The 16,146-nt window shown below is 50.8% G+C and overlaps 3 protein-coding genes across 13 annotated transcripts in view; 1 reads left to right on the top strand and 2 right to left on the bottom strand.

Moving 5' to 3' along the window:
- Positions 1–7,388, top strand: part of Numa1 (nuclear mitotic apparatus protein 1) — a 67,970-nt gene extending 60,582 nt beyond the window's left edge. For all 7 annotated transcript variants that reach the window (XM_047515952.1, XM_047515951.1, XM_047515953.1 and 4 more), the window contains 10 exons: positions 992–1,111; positions 1,198–1,416; positions 1,526–1,683; positions 3,083–3,329; positions 4,177–4,405; positions 5,033–5,169; positions 5,537–5,713; positions 5,930–6,043; positions 6,171–6,392; positions 6,700–7,388. In XM_047515952.1, the coding sequence (XP_047371908.1) occupies positions 992–1,111; positions 1,198–1,416; positions 1,526–1,683; positions 3,083–3,329; positions 4,177–4,405; positions 5,033–5,169; positions 5,537–5,713; positions 5,930–6,043; positions 6,171–6,392; positions 6,700–6,711 (1,635 nt within the window). In that variant the 3' untranslated portion in view covers positions 6,712–7,388. The remainder of the gene's footprint in view (positions 1–991; positions 1,112–1,197; positions 1,417–1,525; positions 1,684–3,082; positions 3,330–4,176; positions 4,406–5,032; positions 5,170–5,536; positions 5,714–5,929; positions 6,044–6,170; positions 6,393–6,699) is intronic.
- Il18bp (interleukin 18 binding protein) lies at positions 6,012–11,902 on the bottom strand. 5 transcript variants are annotated; one of them, XM_047515973.1, is made up of 6 exons: positions 10,886–11,902; positions 10,246–10,320; positions 9,817–9,901; positions 9,322–9,525; positions 8,600–8,723; positions 6,012–8,521 (listed from the first exon to the last, which is right to left on the bottom strand). In XM_047515973.1, the coding sequence occupies exons 3-6, from the start codon at positions 9,851–9,853 to the stop codon at positions 8,245–8,247; spliced, it is 642 nt and encodes a 213-aa protein (XP_047371929.1). In that variant the 5' UTR covers positions 9,854–9,901; positions 10,246–10,320; positions 10,886–11,902; the 3' UTR covers positions 6,012–8,244. The 5 variants fall into 5 exon arrangements, with proteins under 5 accessions (XP_047371929.1, XP_047371931.1, XP_047371928.1 ...); XM_047515975.1 differs by having other exon boundaries at positions 6,012–8,130; positions 8,374–8,521; positions 9,817–11,902; XM_047515972.1 differs by having other exon boundaries at positions 10,246–11,902.
- Positions 11,903–12,101: 199 nt separating this feature from the next.
- Rnf121 (ring finger protein 121) overlaps positions 12,102–16,146 on the bottom strand; it is a 62,622-nt gene continuing 58,577 nt past the window's right edge. The window contains exons 7-9 of the mRNA XM_047515949.1: positions 15,481–15,614; positions 14,753–14,854; positions 12,102–13,478 (exon numbers count right to left, since the gene is read on the bottom strand). Coding sequence (XP_047371905.1) covers positions 13,358–13,478; positions 14,753–14,854; positions 15,481–15,614 — 357 coding nt within the window. The 3' untranslated portion in view covers positions 12,102–13,357. The remainder of the gene's footprint in view (positions 13,479–14,752; positions 14,855–15,480; positions 15,615–16,146) is intronic.

Here is a 16,146-nt window from a genome sequence, read left to right as displayed (position 1 = left end):
TGCACCACCATGCTTGGCTTACAATACAGTTAATAATTTTTTAAAAAGTATTCCATCTGTTATTCATTTTTATGTGGTACTTGAGCATGCTAGGCAAGTGCTGTACCACTGAGCTATTTAATGCATTTTTAATACTTTCAACTAGGTTGCTTTCTTTGTTCTAATACTTGCTTTTTGCAGCTGTAGGCTTCAAAGGAATGGGGCACTAGTGCCACTGAGACTTGCTAAACCTCTAGTGGGTCCCAGGTGGTGGAAGCTCAGAAATGAAAATTTTTCCTGCTTCCCTTCCCATATGCCCCACACCATGTTATGATTACATGATAAACATAATTTTTATGGTCCTTTGTGGGCTTGCTCTGAGCTAAGAGATGTAGGAGGCAAGGATGGAATGCTTTTATCTAGTATCTACATCAAACCAAGCACTTGCTGGCATAGCAGGTGGAGAATCACGCAGACCTGTTCTTAAGGAGTTACGGTCAGAAGGCAGTACTATGAGATCCCATAGGCTTTAGAGTCATGTGAACCAAGCTCCGGTCTTACTCTGCCATTTAGTCACTGTGACCTGGTCATTTTACTTGAATCTCTACAGTGTTTATACATCACAAAATGTGAGGATAAAAGTTACTTCTAAAAGTGGTTTGGAGAAGTGAATTCCCTGTCACAAGAGAACTCATGCCAAGTGCCTAGCACCACCCTCTGCACCAGGATGCCCTGCACCGTGTTCTCTGAGGATCATTTTCCCTTCCGCCTTGGAGAGACTGTGTGCATGGGAAGAGGATGATACTTTGTGCCTGGTCTCAAAGAAGGCAAAGAGCCAGCAGATGATGTGAACTAGTTAGAAACACTTCCACAGATGTGGACTTCGAGAATGTGTGGTGTTTCCATAGACTGTAGCTGGGGGAGTATGTGTATTTGGGGCGGAGGATACCTTAAGCATCCAGGGAAGGTTGGTGGATTTGGGTGGAACAGCCAGCCCAGCATTTCTTCTCAGGCTTTCCAGGCCCAGGGAGGTGAGAGCCAGCAGGAGGCCCAGCGCCTCCAGGCCCAGGTGAACGAACTGCAGGCCCAGTTGAGCCAGAAGGAACAAGCGGCTGAGCACTACAAGCAGCAGGTGAGATGCCCAGCTCTGGCATGCTCTGCCCTTCCTATTGCCCTCTAGGCTGTGCCACACCCCCACCCACCCCTCTGCCCACACAGATGGAGAAAGCCAAGACCCATTATGATGCCAAGAAGCAGCAGAATCAAGAGCTGCAGGAGCAGTTACGGGGCCTGGAACAGCTGCAGAAGGAGAACAAGGAGCTGCGGGCGGAGGTTGAACGCCTGGGTCGTGAGCTGCAGCAGGCTGGGCTGAAGACCAAGGAGTCTGAACAGACGTGCCGCCACCTTACTGCCCAGGTGCGCAGCCTGGAGGCACAGGTAAGCATCTGGCTAAACAAGACTCACCTCAACCCTGTCCTGTTGGACTCCTCTTCCCTGCTCTCTGAGCCCACCCCTGCCTCAGTTGTTCCTTCTCTCTCCTTCCCAGGTCGCCCACGCAGACCAACAGCTTCGAGACCTGGGTAAATTCCAAGTGGCAACTGACACCCTGAAGAGCCGTGAGCCCCAGGCTAAACCCCAGCTGGACTTGAGTATTGACAGCCTGGATCTGAGCTGTGAGGAGGGGACCCCTCTCAGTATCAGCAGGTCAGAAACAGCCCTGTACCCTAAGTCTGTTTTTCACTGAGCACCTGCTATTCAGCAGGCTATATTCCAGGTATTAGGCTAGGAAGATAGTGAAGGTGCTGTCCCTTTGCCCTATGGAAGCTTATTTCCTTTTTTTTGATGAAATTGGAGATTCCACACAGGAGCACTGTATCACTGAGTGACACCCCTCAACTGTACTTTTTTTTTTTGAGACAAGGTGTTGCCAAATTGCTGAGGCTGGCCTTGAACTTGAATCCTACCTCTGCCTCCCCAGTAGTTGGGATTACAGACATGCACTACCATGTCCAGTTACCAGCTCTACTCAGTTGGAAGTTTATGAAGCATCACCAGTGTGATGACAGATGTCTGGATAGGACACCGCAGGAAGGAAAAACAGCACGTGGTCAGGAAAGGCTTTGTGGAGGTTTTTGTTCTGCTGGGTCTTGAAAGAATCAAGAGGTGTATGTGCTAGGTAAACAGGAGTACGCTGTGAACAGAGGTAGAGAAGGAGGCTGTGAGGCTCAGGGGGCCTGGTTGGACTCCCTCTTGGAGGCTGGTATCTAGACTTGATCCTAAAGGCACTGAGGAATCAGAAGGGTCAAAATTGAGGAGTACATGGTCAGATTTGCATTTTAGAAAGATTCCAAGAGTAGTTGTAAAAGTTTAAGACTGAAAACACATTTATTATTTTTACTAAACAGTTATATTGTACTATGTGCCACTATTCTAAGCACTTCATTCCTTCCCCAGCAAATCTCTGCGGTAGTTCAACATTTCTCCTTTAACACATGAAACTGGGGCATAGAGGCTGTTCATTTGTCTATGGTCCCTCACTGGTAGAGCTGGAGCCTGGCGCAAGTCTGTCCTTTCTACTACTATGCTCCCTCTCTCAAATGCCATTCTTTATAAAGTCTAGGTGCGAGGAGGTGAGGCTAACCAAGGAAGGACATGTGCATGGAGATGGGTGTGGTAAGAAGAGCTGCTTAGGCAATATGGTCCTGGCTTGGCAGAAGTGGAAGGTGTGTCTCTGTTCAAGGACTGGGGCTCTGCAAGTGTACACCCCCTTACTGAAATAGGAGATGCAGGAGGAAGACCAGCCAGATGGGCTTAGCTTGAGACTGTTTGTTGTGAAGTAGCTGTGGCATCCATGGGATATCTGGGCCTAGAGAGCAGGGTCTGGGCTAAGCCAGAGACCCACAAATCACTAGTATGAAGGGCTTAGAAGCACCAGGAGTGGACTGATAGCTGAGCCCAGGTCACAGGCTTTTCTAATACCTCTGGAAAATCAAAGATCTGGTGCTTGACCACCTCTGCTTGTAATAAGCATAGGAAATGATCACTTGGAAGCAAAGTGACAGATAACCCAGGAAGTGCACCTCAGCAGTTTTCTTTTCCACAGCAAGCTGCCTCGTACCCAGCCAGATGGCACAAGCATCCCTGGAGAGCCAGCCTCACCCATCTCCCAGCGCTTGCCCTCCAAGGTGGAATCCCTGGAGAGTCTCTACTTCACCCCCATCCCTGCTCGGGGTCAGGCCCCTCTGGAGAGCAGCCTAGACTCCCTGGGGGATGTCTTCTTGGACTCTGGCCGTAAGACCCGGTCGGCTCGCCGGCGTACCACACAAATCATCAACATTACCATGACTAAGGTCAGGCTGCTGGTAGCGGGACTCCAGGACAGTACTTCCTATTTCCTTTGAAACGCATCTTTCCCTCAGGTCCTCATTCAGGAATGGGCATGAATGACCAACCAGACCTTAGTACAGATGAAAAATCTTAAGGGCAGTGACTTGCTTAGGAGCTTTTCTGTAGAAAACGGCAGGGCTGGAATTAGCACACTATCTAATTAACTCAAAGGTTAGTGTCTACCCCATGTGGGGCATTGATTAGCACTGATTCCTTGCTGGCTGAAAGGAGAGGACGATGGGTAGTTGCAGCCCATCCCATGCCTCCAGCACATACTTTTGCAGCTGAGATGGTGTGGCCCCGGCTGGACTGCCTCTCAGGCCCAGGTTCTTGCCCTTGTTTCTGTCTCCAGGAGGAGAGGTGCCTTTATGCAACAGGTGGATCTTTGTGTGCAAGGTGTCTTCTACCAAAAAGCCAGAGAAGTTATTGAAGATGGTGGGGGTCCAGGAACCTTCGACTCTGAGGGACAGCAGAGGCTGTGACTGAGTGTATGCAGCTCAGGATCTGTGGGTTCTAGCTCCAGGTCACCCACTTCCTAGTTGAGATTTGGGGCTAGTCACTTTCTTTGCATCTTTCCTCTGAAATGTATTGATAACTCCGTCTGCCTTCCCTCAAAGGAGTGTTAATAAGACTTCATGGGGAAAAAAAGATGGGAAAGGAGTCTTGACATGATCAGCACCTTGTAAGGGCTTCCTGGCAACAAGGCCCATTTGCAGACATGCAAATCAAGGACCTTTGCACATAGAGTGGGGTGTGGGGCTTCAAGAAGCTAATGGGAGTGGCTTTATAACACAACTCTTGCTCTTGCAGAAGCTAGATGTGGAGGAACCAGACAGTGCCAATTCATCCTTCTACAGTACACAGTCCGCCCCTGCTTCCCAGGCCAACCTGCGGCCTGCCTCCTCAACCCAATCTCTACCCAGCCTGGGCTCTCCTGATGACAGCAACTCAGCTCTGCTTAGCCTGCCTGGTTACAGGCCCACCACTCGCAGCTCTGCTCGCCGCTCCCAGGCCAGGGTGTCCAGTGGGGCCCCACCAGGTGAGGGGACTCGGCTATACCCACATATTAGATCCTGGCACAGGAAAAAGAAAAAAGCTTTTAAAAATCCAAGGCTGACCTCCTTGCTCCCTTTCTGCTCCAGCACCACCTGCCTTTCTTTCCTGTAGCCTCAGACTCTTGCTTATCCAGCAAGGGCAGCAGTCTGAACTCAGGTGCTCATGTAAGAGCCCCGAGATTCCCAGCATAATGACAGTTACCTGTCAAAAGTCCTCCATGTCCTTCTCTGCTGGTGATGGGCTGTTGGAAGGGCCAGCCTAGCCAAATTTTTCTTGTATGCTATTGCCTTCTGGGCTCTGGGAACTCCTTCTACTCCCCCAGGATTAATTCCTGGCCCTTAATTAATTTCTCTTGGAATAAGACACCAAGCTTTGGCAAGTGAATAATATGCAGTCCCATCCTCTGCAAACAACCTCCCCAGGGAGAGTGCAGCGATCAAGGCTTCATGATAGAAACGGTCTGTATGTCTTCTCTCCTGTCCCTGCAGCACTGGGTATTAGGTTTGAAGTCTCTGGGGTAGGTGATAGGGAACAGTATCAGCAGAATCTGAAAGGGCCAGTGGGCAACCTGCTGACTCCAGTTCCTTCTGACAACTTCTGCCCTCCACAGGAAGGAACAGCTTCTACATGGGTACTTGCCAGGATGAGCCCGAGCAGCTGGATGACTGGAACCGCATTGCAGAATTACAACAGCGCAACCGAGTATGCCCCCCACACTTGAAGACCTGCTATCCCCTGGAGTCCAGGGTGAGCCTTGGGGATCACTGTGCAGGAGTTCCCACCCTGGATCCCCTTTGCTTCCTTAGTATCTCATCTTGGTGCCACCTGCTCATCCAGCCTGAGCACTGGTGGCCTGGGCCTCTGGCCCACTGAGGAGGGTGACCTAGCTCATACTTCCATACTTCCAGCCAGTAGCTGTAGGAGCTCAGAAAGCAGTCACTGTAAGTGGGTATGGGTAGGAGCCTGGAGAGGAGTCTGTGTGGGACTTCTTGCTGTTTGTCCAGGGTATAGGTAGAGAACAGGAAGGGAGGCCTTTTAAGGCAGGAAGAGTCCAGCTGTTCCAAGTATCAGTCATGTGAAAAGTTCTGAGGCTCACAGCTTCTATTCCACGCAGCCTTCCTTGAGCCTGGGCACCATCACAGATGAAGAGATGAAAACCGGAGACCCCCGGGAGACCTTGCGCCGAGCCAGCATGCAGCCAACCCAGATTGCTGAGAGCACTGGTATCACCACACGGCAGCAGCGCAAACGGGTCTCTTTAGAGACCCACCAGGGCCCTGGCACCCCCGAGGTAGGTGACACTGGCTTCTGTGTTTTGTTGTCTCACAGTACATCCAGGTCAGGCCCAGCTCACCAAGTTTGAGAAGTGGATTAAAGGGGAGGCTTTTCTCCAAAACCTGATGCATGGATAATAAGACTGTGGGAAAGGGAGCAGGTTGACTTAAAGCCGAGCAGACTTAAGAAGCCAAGACACCTGGCTTGGGATGTCATGTTCTCTTCCCCACAGTCCAAGAAGGCTACCAGCTGTTTCCCACGCCCCATGACTCCCCGGGACCGACATGAAGGGCGCAAACAGAGCACTACTGAGGTCCAGAAAAAAGCTCCAGCTGTTTTTAAACAGGTTAGACTGGGATTGGGGGCGGGGGTGCAGAAGTAGACCCCAGCAAAGGCTCGCTGGCTAAGCCTTGGAGCAGCAGTGTGGCCTGGGAAGGCAGCAGTGGATTTCCCAGTTTGACCCTTTCACGCAGGCTGACCGACGTCAGTCAATGGCCTTCAGCATCCTCAACACACCTAAGAAGCTGGGAAATAGTCTTCTGCGACGAGGAGCCTCAAAGAAGGCCCAGTCCAAGGCCTCCCCAAACACCCGCAGTGGAACCCGCCGCTCTCCACGCATTGCCACCACCACAGCCAGCGCTGCCACTGCTTCTGCCGTTGCTGCCACCACTGCCACCCCTCGGGCCAAGGGCAAGGTGAAGGCATTGACAGGAGCAGGAAGGGAAACCTGGTGAAAGCACAGGCCCTTCATCGGGGCAGGAGCCAGGGCAGGGCCAAGTCAGGCCACTGGAGGTTGGAGGGTTAAGAGGTGTCCCTGGGTCTGGTTAGCAGAGAGGGGCTCCCTTCCCACTGAGAGCACCCAGAGCTGCTTAGGCAGGCTAGCAACTGGTAAATTGAAGCTAGATGAGTCCAGGGTTCATGAAGGAAGGAATCCTAGTCAGGTGTGTGGGAGCAGGAAGGGTTTTCCAGCCCTGTGACGTGACTCTCTCTTGTCTCTTATAGGCAAAGCACTAAAGGGCCAATACAGTGAGTGGCCCCACCTGTGTCCCCTGATGCTGACCTCGCCTGGTCCTTTTCCTACTACTGTCCCTCTCAGTGCCTTCTCTCAGCTCCCAGGCCAATGGTGGCCAAACCCCTAGAGACAGTGATGCCTGCCCACGCCCTGGCCTATTGCCTGGACTTTCACTGGCTCCTTCACAGAGCTGGCCCTGGGGCTCGGAGCTTGGACAGTGTGGGGCCCTCTCTTGACCTTGCCTTCTAAATTTTTGTTGGCGCTAAGTCAATTCTTCATCATAACCAGATGTGAGGCTGGCTTTGAGTGGCTGGATCCTTGGGCCCAGCCAGTCTTCCTCAGCCTCTGGATCTAGAAGGGACCAGAAGAGCAGGCCTTGGCTTCTGCATCTCCTGGTGGCTGGGACTAGCAGGGGACCTTGCTCTTGATGGCAGTGGGAGCCCCTGCTCTCTTCCACAAGGGCACAGATGCCCAAAGGATGCTCTTTTCCAGGACAAACAGGCCCTAGGTCTCAGGGCTAGGGTGGGGTGGGAGGGTAGCCTTCAACAGCAGCTCACACCCTACCTTCCCCAGACTTGCACTGGGGTTGGACTTGGAGTGATTGGAAGGTTTTTAAGGGCTGGGATGGATCTTTTTTAAATGTTATTTCTTGTAAATAAAGTCTATTTTTCTCCCTTGAGTGCTGAGCAGCCTTGATCTGTATAGAAAGGGGGAAATCTAGGCTCCTTGGAGCCTTCATCTGTCTCTAGGATCTTCCATTTCTGGCCTCTAATCATTTCTGAGGACTTATTGTGGGCCTTGCTGTGGATGTGGGCCCAGTTGTGGATCAGAAGCAGCTACTGCCCCCTTCCCTGGGGCAGTTCATTAAGGTGAAAAATCATACATACAGTATAGGCAACATGAAATCAATGATATATGTGGCCCTCACTGAAGAAGTGGCTTTTCAACCAGGCTTCAGGGATCACTTGTTGAGATGGTGAGGAAGACAGGACCAAGGAAGCAAAGGCGCATGAGTGGGAGTTGTTTTAGAAACAAGGAAGGGAGCTCATGCAGTGCAGGACATTGAGACGCTGAACAGGTCTTGGAGGTTTCTGAGCAGGACAGCGGTGTGAAGAGTAAGAGATCAGAAAAGCTAATGGGCAAAAAGGGAAGGACAAGCCAGAGGAGGCTTTAAGGGAAGGTTTCTATGATATTCTAGGTGGATGGGAAGGAAGTTTGAATTTGGTGACAAGAGGGGCTGCTCGCCTGCACAGCCTGCATCGCCTGCAGCAGACTTCGCCCTCCAGGTGGGAAGTGCCCAGGCTCTGGTCAAGGTGGTGCTTTTGCTGGCCCTGTTGTCACTCTTCACCCTGCTGGGGACCTGGGCTGTGGCTGGAGGGCAGGACTTCTTGAGAGTCAGGCAGGACCATTCTCAGTCCAGCCTGGGGAAGTAAAGACAGGTAAGGATCAGGGTCAAGGAATGGAAGGACATCTGGTCACTTTCCTCCAGGCCCCGCCTCCCCTGCCCAAGTCCTCAAGTTCTTTTTGTTTCTACCTCAGGCTAACCTTAGGGAAAATGGGGTGGGGGCATTATTTTGAAGGCTACTCTGGCTGAGCCTTCCCTTTCTTCCCCATACAGAAGTGGCGCTCCTCCTGTCCCTGGAGGCTTCCCATGGGTTCCTCACCCAGAGCTCTGCCAGGATGACATGACGCTGGACAACCTGTCCAGGGTCTACATACACACAGGAGAAGTTGGTGCTTCGCAGGGCAGGGCTCAGTTCCTCCAGCACTAAGGACCTCGACAGTCGAGTGCTTGTACTTCCAGGCTCTCGTCTGGAACGGGAAGGAACAGTGCATGAGAGAGCTGCGGTGGGAGGCTTCCCTCCCACTGGCCTCCCCACTGAATGTCACCTGGTGCTGCCCTCTCTCAGCCGGCCTGGGAGGTGCTCAATGAAGGAACCATTGCCCATCCAGTAGAGGATGCTGAAGTGGGGGAAGCGGCTGCAGGCAGTACAGGAAAAGGTCAGCGTTCCATCTGGGGACACATGTGGCTGTTAGCCCTTCCAAAGAGCAGCCTCTCCCCTCTCCCCACCCTGCCAGCTCCTCAGGACACATAAATCAGGAATCTCGAGTGCTTGCTACTCCACACCCCACCAAGGCAGACCCTAGGCCTGAACATGGGAATGTGGAAAAGGGTCCTTGGGTCACATAGTTTCACTTCGGAGCCTTTTCCTCAGGATGACCTTTTCCAGTGCCATCTCTAGTTCTAGGAGCCTAGGCCAAGTGGTCAGTGCTAACAGGCTGATGCTCTTCGGAGGGCATGTGGGCTCTGGGTAGAGGAGCTACACCTTAGAGTACATTTACAAGCAGGGCCCCTGGAGGTCCCACAGCAATTCTGAGTCTGAATTCTCTGTCCCCTTTGACAGGGATCATCTTGGGAGCTGGGCCCTGAGCCCACACTGTGATGCTAGGTTGGAAGTCAGAATGATGACCACTCTGCCAAGCTGCCCTGGCTAGTGATACATAGCAGGTGAAAAGTGAACTTTGGAGTCAACACAACCCGTGGATTCTCTGTCCCCACAGCCTACTCTCTGGTCACTATATCCTGGGATCCCATCATAATTGCTCCTTACTCAGTGGCATTTCCTCTTCTGGCCAGGTCACCTCCAATGCTGGGCACTGCTTAGCTGGTGAGAGTGTTGGAGGCCAAGAGGGGATAGGGTCCTTTGAGATTCCAGCTGAGACAGTGGCAGTTGTGATGGTCTGAGGAACAGGTGTGGTTCCAGCCAGGAGAGTGACGATGTGGACATATAGAAGTACCCACAAAGAACTGGATTCTAAGGAGGGGACAGTCACAGAGGTCAGCAGAGACGGAATTGTGCCTCGTTAAAGACTACAACCCAGATTCAGGGAATCCAAGGGGGCAGAGCGCCTCGGCTCCCACCCTTTAGGCCTTTAGCATGAAGCACAAAGAACACCTGAATAGAGCTAGAGCCACAGTATCTGGACAGAAGCCTAGAGTATCAGCACTCTTGACTTGGGTGGAGTTCACCTGGGGGTGAGGATGGTCACACTGCTCCACTGCTCACAATCCCCACCCCCCATCCATGCACAGCCCCAAGACTGACCTGGTATCCAGTTCTGTCCCATGGTCATGAGGTACATCAGGAGCTGGCAAGCTCAGCTCTATATATATCTGTGACTTCTTCCTCTCTGGGGAAAGGTGAGGAAGGGGGAAATGTGGGCAACGCCCACATTTTCTCAGTAGCTATTCTAGATTGCCGTCATACATGAGGCTTTCTTCCTGTAAACTCCACAGTTGCTCTTTGGGTCTGAATACTCAGTGGGCTGCCAGGCACTGCAATTCACTCTGCCCATCTGTCCCACTAACTCCCAGAGCACAGGCTAGAACTCTGTCAACATGCAGAGCTGGGTATCACTAGTGACAATCTGACCCACCCCAACTCTTTTTTACATTAATATGATGGCTATATAGTCCAATTTTACCTCTTCATTAGGGATGTGGACACAAGCCCCAAGAGGGGCCGGGGACTTACCTAGTCACAAAGGAAGGCAATGCTCTCTCCACTGTCAGAAGTGGTTCTGAGAAGGGCAGAGGCAGTGAACTCCTTCTGGGAAAGTATTGCCCAGCACCCATTTCACTTTCACTTTTGTTCTAACCAACCAGGGATTCTAAGCCACTAAGAAGGGCAGGTGCTGTACTTTCTTATGCGAATGCTCCCAGGGGCCAGAAATGATCCTACTAACTCTTAGACCCCTATTCTCCAAATAGCAAACTGGTGTCTTTTATCCATCTTGTTTCTCAGGTCACCTACATGTGAACCAGATGATTCTCTCACAGATCAATTCTGACCTGGACCAGAGTCAGGACTTTGGTGTTCCCCTCCATCCTTCAGAGGCACATCTTTGTTTCCCTATCAGCAGGCCTCTGCTGCTTCTTTTACATTCATACTGATAATCAAGGGGACAACATTCCTAGCACTGGGAACCCCAAGTTGGAACACCATCCATTTTAGGCTTAATGCTCACCATCCTGACCTTTCTCAGCCCCACCCCTCCAGCTGCATCACTCAATACCCACCCAACACACCCACAGACCCTCTCACTTCCCTTGTCCTACTCCCTTTGGCCAGAGCTACAGGTCTAGGGTCACAAGTAGGTCTAGATACCCCCTACCTGGCTCCCAAGAAGTGTTGAAGAGTCCTCCTTTTTAGAAGCTCCTCTCTGGGAGCTCCAAAGCTCAGATCAGCTGTGTCGAGCCCCGCATGCCATGTCACAGGAAGTACACCGAGAGTACTTTCCTCTTGTCTGCAGAAAATCTCACAGTCAAGCTGAACATAAGCTGAAAGCTGGTCCTAGGAGGGGAAGGCGCTTCATGGTGAAGCAGTGGCCCAACACAGGCTCTAGCAGCTCACAGAGCTACATAAATGCGTTATTCTGATCACTGATAGAATAAAGGGAGCTGGGGTTGTGGCAGGGCCAGGACTAGGGTTAGGCAAAATCTAAGGCAGTGTTTACTCTCAGTGTTGTGCAAGTATCTGTGGAGGCAGATCAGTGGTGGGAGTTACAATACATGCGTGTATAAAGTGTGGACGATGGCTCTGTGTCTGAGGTTTGTGATTTCTGTGATCAGGAGAGGGACAGCTGGTGATAACAGTCAGGGAGGCTGGGGAGATGGACTGGGCTTGGAGGATGCATCAAGAACATAAAAATAAAATCAGACTCATATTCCTAATTTATAAGGCCAAAAGTCACATTCTCTTTCTCTAGATGTCTAGTTTACATTTCTGCTCCTCTCAGGTCCTCCCTCTACCTTCTGCTGTTAGGCTTCTGGGAAACATCTCCCTGGGAACACTGTATCTCCAGGAATTAGGTCCAGAGGCAAGACCACCTGGGCATTCTGAGACACAGTCCATTGGAGGATGGGCAGGTATCACAGCAGAGAGAGGAGCCAGAACTCTACCTTGGTATGTAACCAAGACCAGAGGCGGGTCACTGGGTAGTCACGGCACTCAGGACTAAACATGAAAACAAACTTGGCCCTTGGCTTCTTGGGAGTCTGCCATGGGACAAAAGTGAAAGGGTGATCTCTAGGCACGTCAACCAGTCCCCATTTCCCTGAGGATGCGTCTGCACAGGTAGCATGAGCAGTGGGGTAACATGGGAAGCCACAGCTGAGTGACAGTGGTCAGGAGGAGGGTAGGTGGTGGTGGGGTAGTGACTTCAGGCAGTGAGGATGAAGAGCCACCTAAAACTGAAAGGGGGCCCAGTGATGCCCCAAGGCTTCTAATGCCACAGGACAAAAAAAAAAAAAAAAAAAAAAAGCAGCACCAACCACCCCCAGGCCCCAACTCTTAGAACAGTAGAGTCAAGACACCCCCAGAGACCCCAGGGAAAGAGGTAGGAAGAAGAAAAGCGAGATGGATATTCAGCTTTCCAACCCAGCTCACAGAGCTTTATTCAGATGGGAGTGACAAGGTCCTGCTTGTTTCTTGTTGTCCTTGAAGGGGCAGGCTCTGATGGGCCCTATTCCCTAAAAAGCCAGCACTGAAGGCCCATGATGACCTTCCCGATTTCTTCAGGAAAAGGGGACCTGGAAGCCCCTTTTTACAACTCACCTAGGCCTTATTCTTCTTCCCACCCATTCGCCATTCCCATTGTCAGACCCATGAATGACAGAATTCATACAGGGATATTCCCTGGGCTGGGAATCCCCTGTTAGCTTTGAGGAAAACTGTCTGATGACTGGGGGAAGTTGACATTATATCCTCCTGCTACACACGCACACACGCATACACACGCACATGCAAACACATACTCATTCTCCCTCAGACTTTCAGGAAGGAAGTGATGTGGCAGAGTGGCCTTCGGAGCACGTCACCACTTCCGGGCTTCTGTAGCTCAACTATATATAGATGGCCTCTATTCCTGCCTGCTCAGGAGCAGGTTAATCATGCTGCTGATTATTCCAGTTGTCCCCAAACACACTGTCAATGAATTCTGAGGCCCCAGGGTTTCCCTTGTTGGAAACGTCACTGAAGAAGTTCCACTTGCCTCACCCAGCCTTTAGCTTCTAGAGACAGGGGGAGAGAGAGTTGATACAACATCCATCCTGCATCAGAGAGAGCAGAAGGGAAGACATTTGGACCCTCAGTGTTCATCTGTGATAATAATTGGAGCTCTTTAGCCATTCCACACTGAGTGGACCAGGCTGATCCCTGCAGAGGGAAGGGAGGGGAAAGAAAGTGGGTGGGTTGAGGCTCTCCACTACCTAAGAACCCACTAGTGCTCTCAGTCAGAAGTGAGAAGGCTCCTTTAAACCAAAAACATCAGGGCTCTGCTCCCATGCTACTCAAGCAAGGTGAGGCCTGGAAGGGGCAGGGTGTGCAACTCCTACACTCCACAATAAAAAAGTTTTTTTTAAATATATTCATCAAAATAGTTTTCTTTTAAAAAGCTCCCACTGCTGACAGCCCCACAGGCTGGCTCTCCATCATTTCCCTCCCCAGCCCGGACACAGCCGGAGGGGTCCTTAGTGGCCCAAGCGCCCCTTTGAGTCTTTCCCACCCAGAAGGTCTTCGTGGGCAGGGGGAGAGTGCCCTGAGGTCCATGGTGGGTGGGGTAGTTTCTCCACTGCTGTGTTCCTGACTATTCCAGGCCCAGGATGTAGTTGATGCCTTGCACCAGGCCAATGATGACAGGCTGCCAGGCTACCAAGTATCGAAGCCAATCCAGTAGTTGCCCATACATGACGTGAGGCCTCTCCCAGCTGTTAGTGTGTTAAGGATCACAGGCATATATCCAAGAGCTGCTGAGTTCATCTCACGAGGGGGAAAGGGTTCCCCAGCCTTTCCTGTGTCTGCCTGCACCTTTTCTAGCTGCTCCACAGTCTGGAAGAAAGCAAGCTGCCCATCCTCTCTGCAGCTCTTTATATTGGAGTGAAGTCATCTGAACCCAGAGAATGGGGGAGGAAGACAGAGGACTGGTGGGGCAGATAGGACAGACATGAGAGAAGAGAGAGAGAGGTGAAATGGCTCTCCATGACCAACATGCAGGGAGAGCTCCATGTAACACTTTGTCTGAGACAGAACTGCCAGTGTGAGAAAACTCAGCCTGACATTTTCTAGATACTCCATAAATGTGTTGGTGACAATAGCTGCAAAGAGGCCAGGAGTGGGATAAGGAAACCCTGAAGATTCTTCTAATGTCCAAAATTGAAGATTCTCTCAGTTGAGGAAAGGGTTGCTCTAGGGTCAAAATTAGAAGGGAACAGAGACCAAAAGGTTAGTCACAAGATGATCACCCTTGGCAGAGGCTCTAAGGAAGCCCCACTGTCCAGGGTACCAAGAACTAGACCCTTCTAAGGCTTAACAGCCCTGGAGATGGGTTTCCTTTCTTTTGTTTTATATCTAAATGTTGGGCAAAGGGTCTGGAGAGGCGGCCTGGGAAGCCCAGCTCTGATGAGCACAGAGAAGTTTATGAAACTGGAGGAGACCCTCTAAAGGCACTGGAGAGATTACCTTGGCCCAGGTCTCTGAGAGATAAGGGAAGTCTCAAGCCTCAGCCTGGCCATGGAATTATATTTGTTTCTGAATAGAACCCTGTAAGAACAAAGCAGGAAACCTGAAAGGGGAGAGGCCAGAGTCTCTAGTTCTGGGACTATAATGAGTATACAAGGAACATAATGTCCCCTGTGTAACTCAGTTAGTGCATGTAGAGGAAGGAACCAGGAACCAGGTAGCAGAGAAAGGGGAATACAGACCATAAAGTTGCTAGGGAACCAAATGAACTAAGGCAAGAAAAGTACTTAACACAGCACCAGTCACAGAGTAAGTAATAAATGACAATAGCTATTACTATCCATTTATGATGGGAAGGTGAGCTACTAGTCCTGTCTCGTGTCACACCCCTAACTTCCCTAAAACAGAAGTCAAATTGAATGGCAAACATCCCAGGTTGAAGGCAGGAGGGAGGGCCCCAGGCACACTGGCCAGTACTTTCTTCTCACCACCCACTACCAACAAGGACTCAAACAAAGGATACGGATTGCTGAACATTCTCTTCAGGTCTACCTTCTCTTTGCAGTAGGGACACGTCTGCTTCTTACCAACAATGCACCAGCCCCGGATGCAGAACTCGTGGAATCTGAACACCATGGGTCAAGGGAAATGGTGGGAAACCAGGATGGCACTTCAGCCCCATGCTAGTCTGCAGGATGCCTATGTACCAGCTCCATGAAAGATTCAAAATCTGGCTTCACTTCTTATCAGCTGTGTAATGTGGAGCAAGTCCCTTCTTTCTGAACCTGTTCTCTCACATAGAAAATGAGGATAATAATCTGTATCTTATTAAGGGGCAAAATGGAGATAACATGTGGATCTCCCAACAGACAGAAAATGAGAGCTGAATAAACACGTCTGGTAAATATTATATAAGTGTTATTCAGAATAGATTTGATTCTAAACTGAGGGATCCTGTTAGAGGATCCTCCACCCCTGGGACATCCAATCTTGGTTCAGTGACCTCAGCCTCAGTAATGCAGCCTCAGGCTCTCTTGACTTAGCCAGTCTATAACCACTGCTTACAGAAGGTGGGCTGCAGTCTGTGGCACAGGAAGAGGAAAGTCGTAGTTTCAGCCCTCTTGTACTCAAAGGTCTCTCTAATATTCAAAGGTCTACACAGCATGCTCAGGGACACAACCACCCATTTTCCCTCCCTGAATGGAGTGTGGTCTCAGGAGGGGTGTGGCCTAGGAGTTTAAAGTAGGATACACATGATTGCAGGACAGCCTATACGTGTTCTCGATGATGCCCTCTTCACTGACGTCCACAAAGATCTGCTGCCCACACACAGCACAAACGCTGTCCGAAAGGTGTTTGGTAGGCATGCCTGACTCACTGTAAAACTGGAGGAGGAGAGCAGGAGGGAAGGACAGGAAAAGCTGTGAGAATCCACTGAAACGGGGGGTGGGGGGGGGGGGCATCGCAGAGGCCTGGGGTCTTGTGGAGATGAGACGAAGTGGAAGGGGAACTACAGGACATCTTTGCTGGATGGATGGGGAAAAGGGGACAAACCAGAGATAGGTTGAAAAGTTAGATGTAACAGGACCTAAAGGCTGCCGAGAGTCAGCACAAGGGACAAGGGAAAAGGGAGGGAGAAGGACTTAGAGCTGATGATCAGGAGCTATGTCAGATAAATCACTGTGTGACTAGACTATGATTTTATGAGAGACGGACATCATTCTCCAATATTTTAAATAGCAAAGCCAGACACTATGGTGTACATCTATAATCCTAGTAACTTAGGAAGCTGAGGCAGGAGGATCTTCAGGTAATTTAGCAAAATTTTATTTATTTATTTTTTTGGGTGCTGGGGATCAAACCCAGGGCCTTGTGCTTACAAGGCAAGCACTCTACCGACTGAGCTATTTCCCCAGT

The sequence above is a fragment of the Sciurus carolinensis genome, chromosome 11 (genome assembly GCF_902686445.1).
Source record: "Sciurus carolinensis chromosome 11, mSciCar1.2, whole genome shotgun sequence".
Taxonomy (NCBI): domain Eukaryota; kingdom Metazoa; phylum Chordata; class Mammalia; order Rodentia; family Sciuridae; genus Sciurus; species Sciurus carolinensis.
This window is presented reverse-complemented; position numbering and strand designations above follow the sequence as displayed.

Excerpts from the sequence above, each read along its gene's own strand:
- Il18bp (XM_047515971.1), bottom strand. The coding sequence starts at position 9,853 with ATGTACCTCATGACCATGGGACAGAACTGGATACCAG. Across the intron at positions 9,526-9,816 it reads GGGACAGAACTGGATACCAG|AATCCAGTTCTTTGTGGGTA; the intron begins GTCAGTCTTGGG and ends TCCCCTCCTTAG. Across the intron at positions 8,522-8,599 it reads CTGAGAGAGGGCAGCACCAG|ACGAGAGCCTGGAAGTACAA; the intron begins GTGACATTCAGT and ends TTCCCGTTCCAG.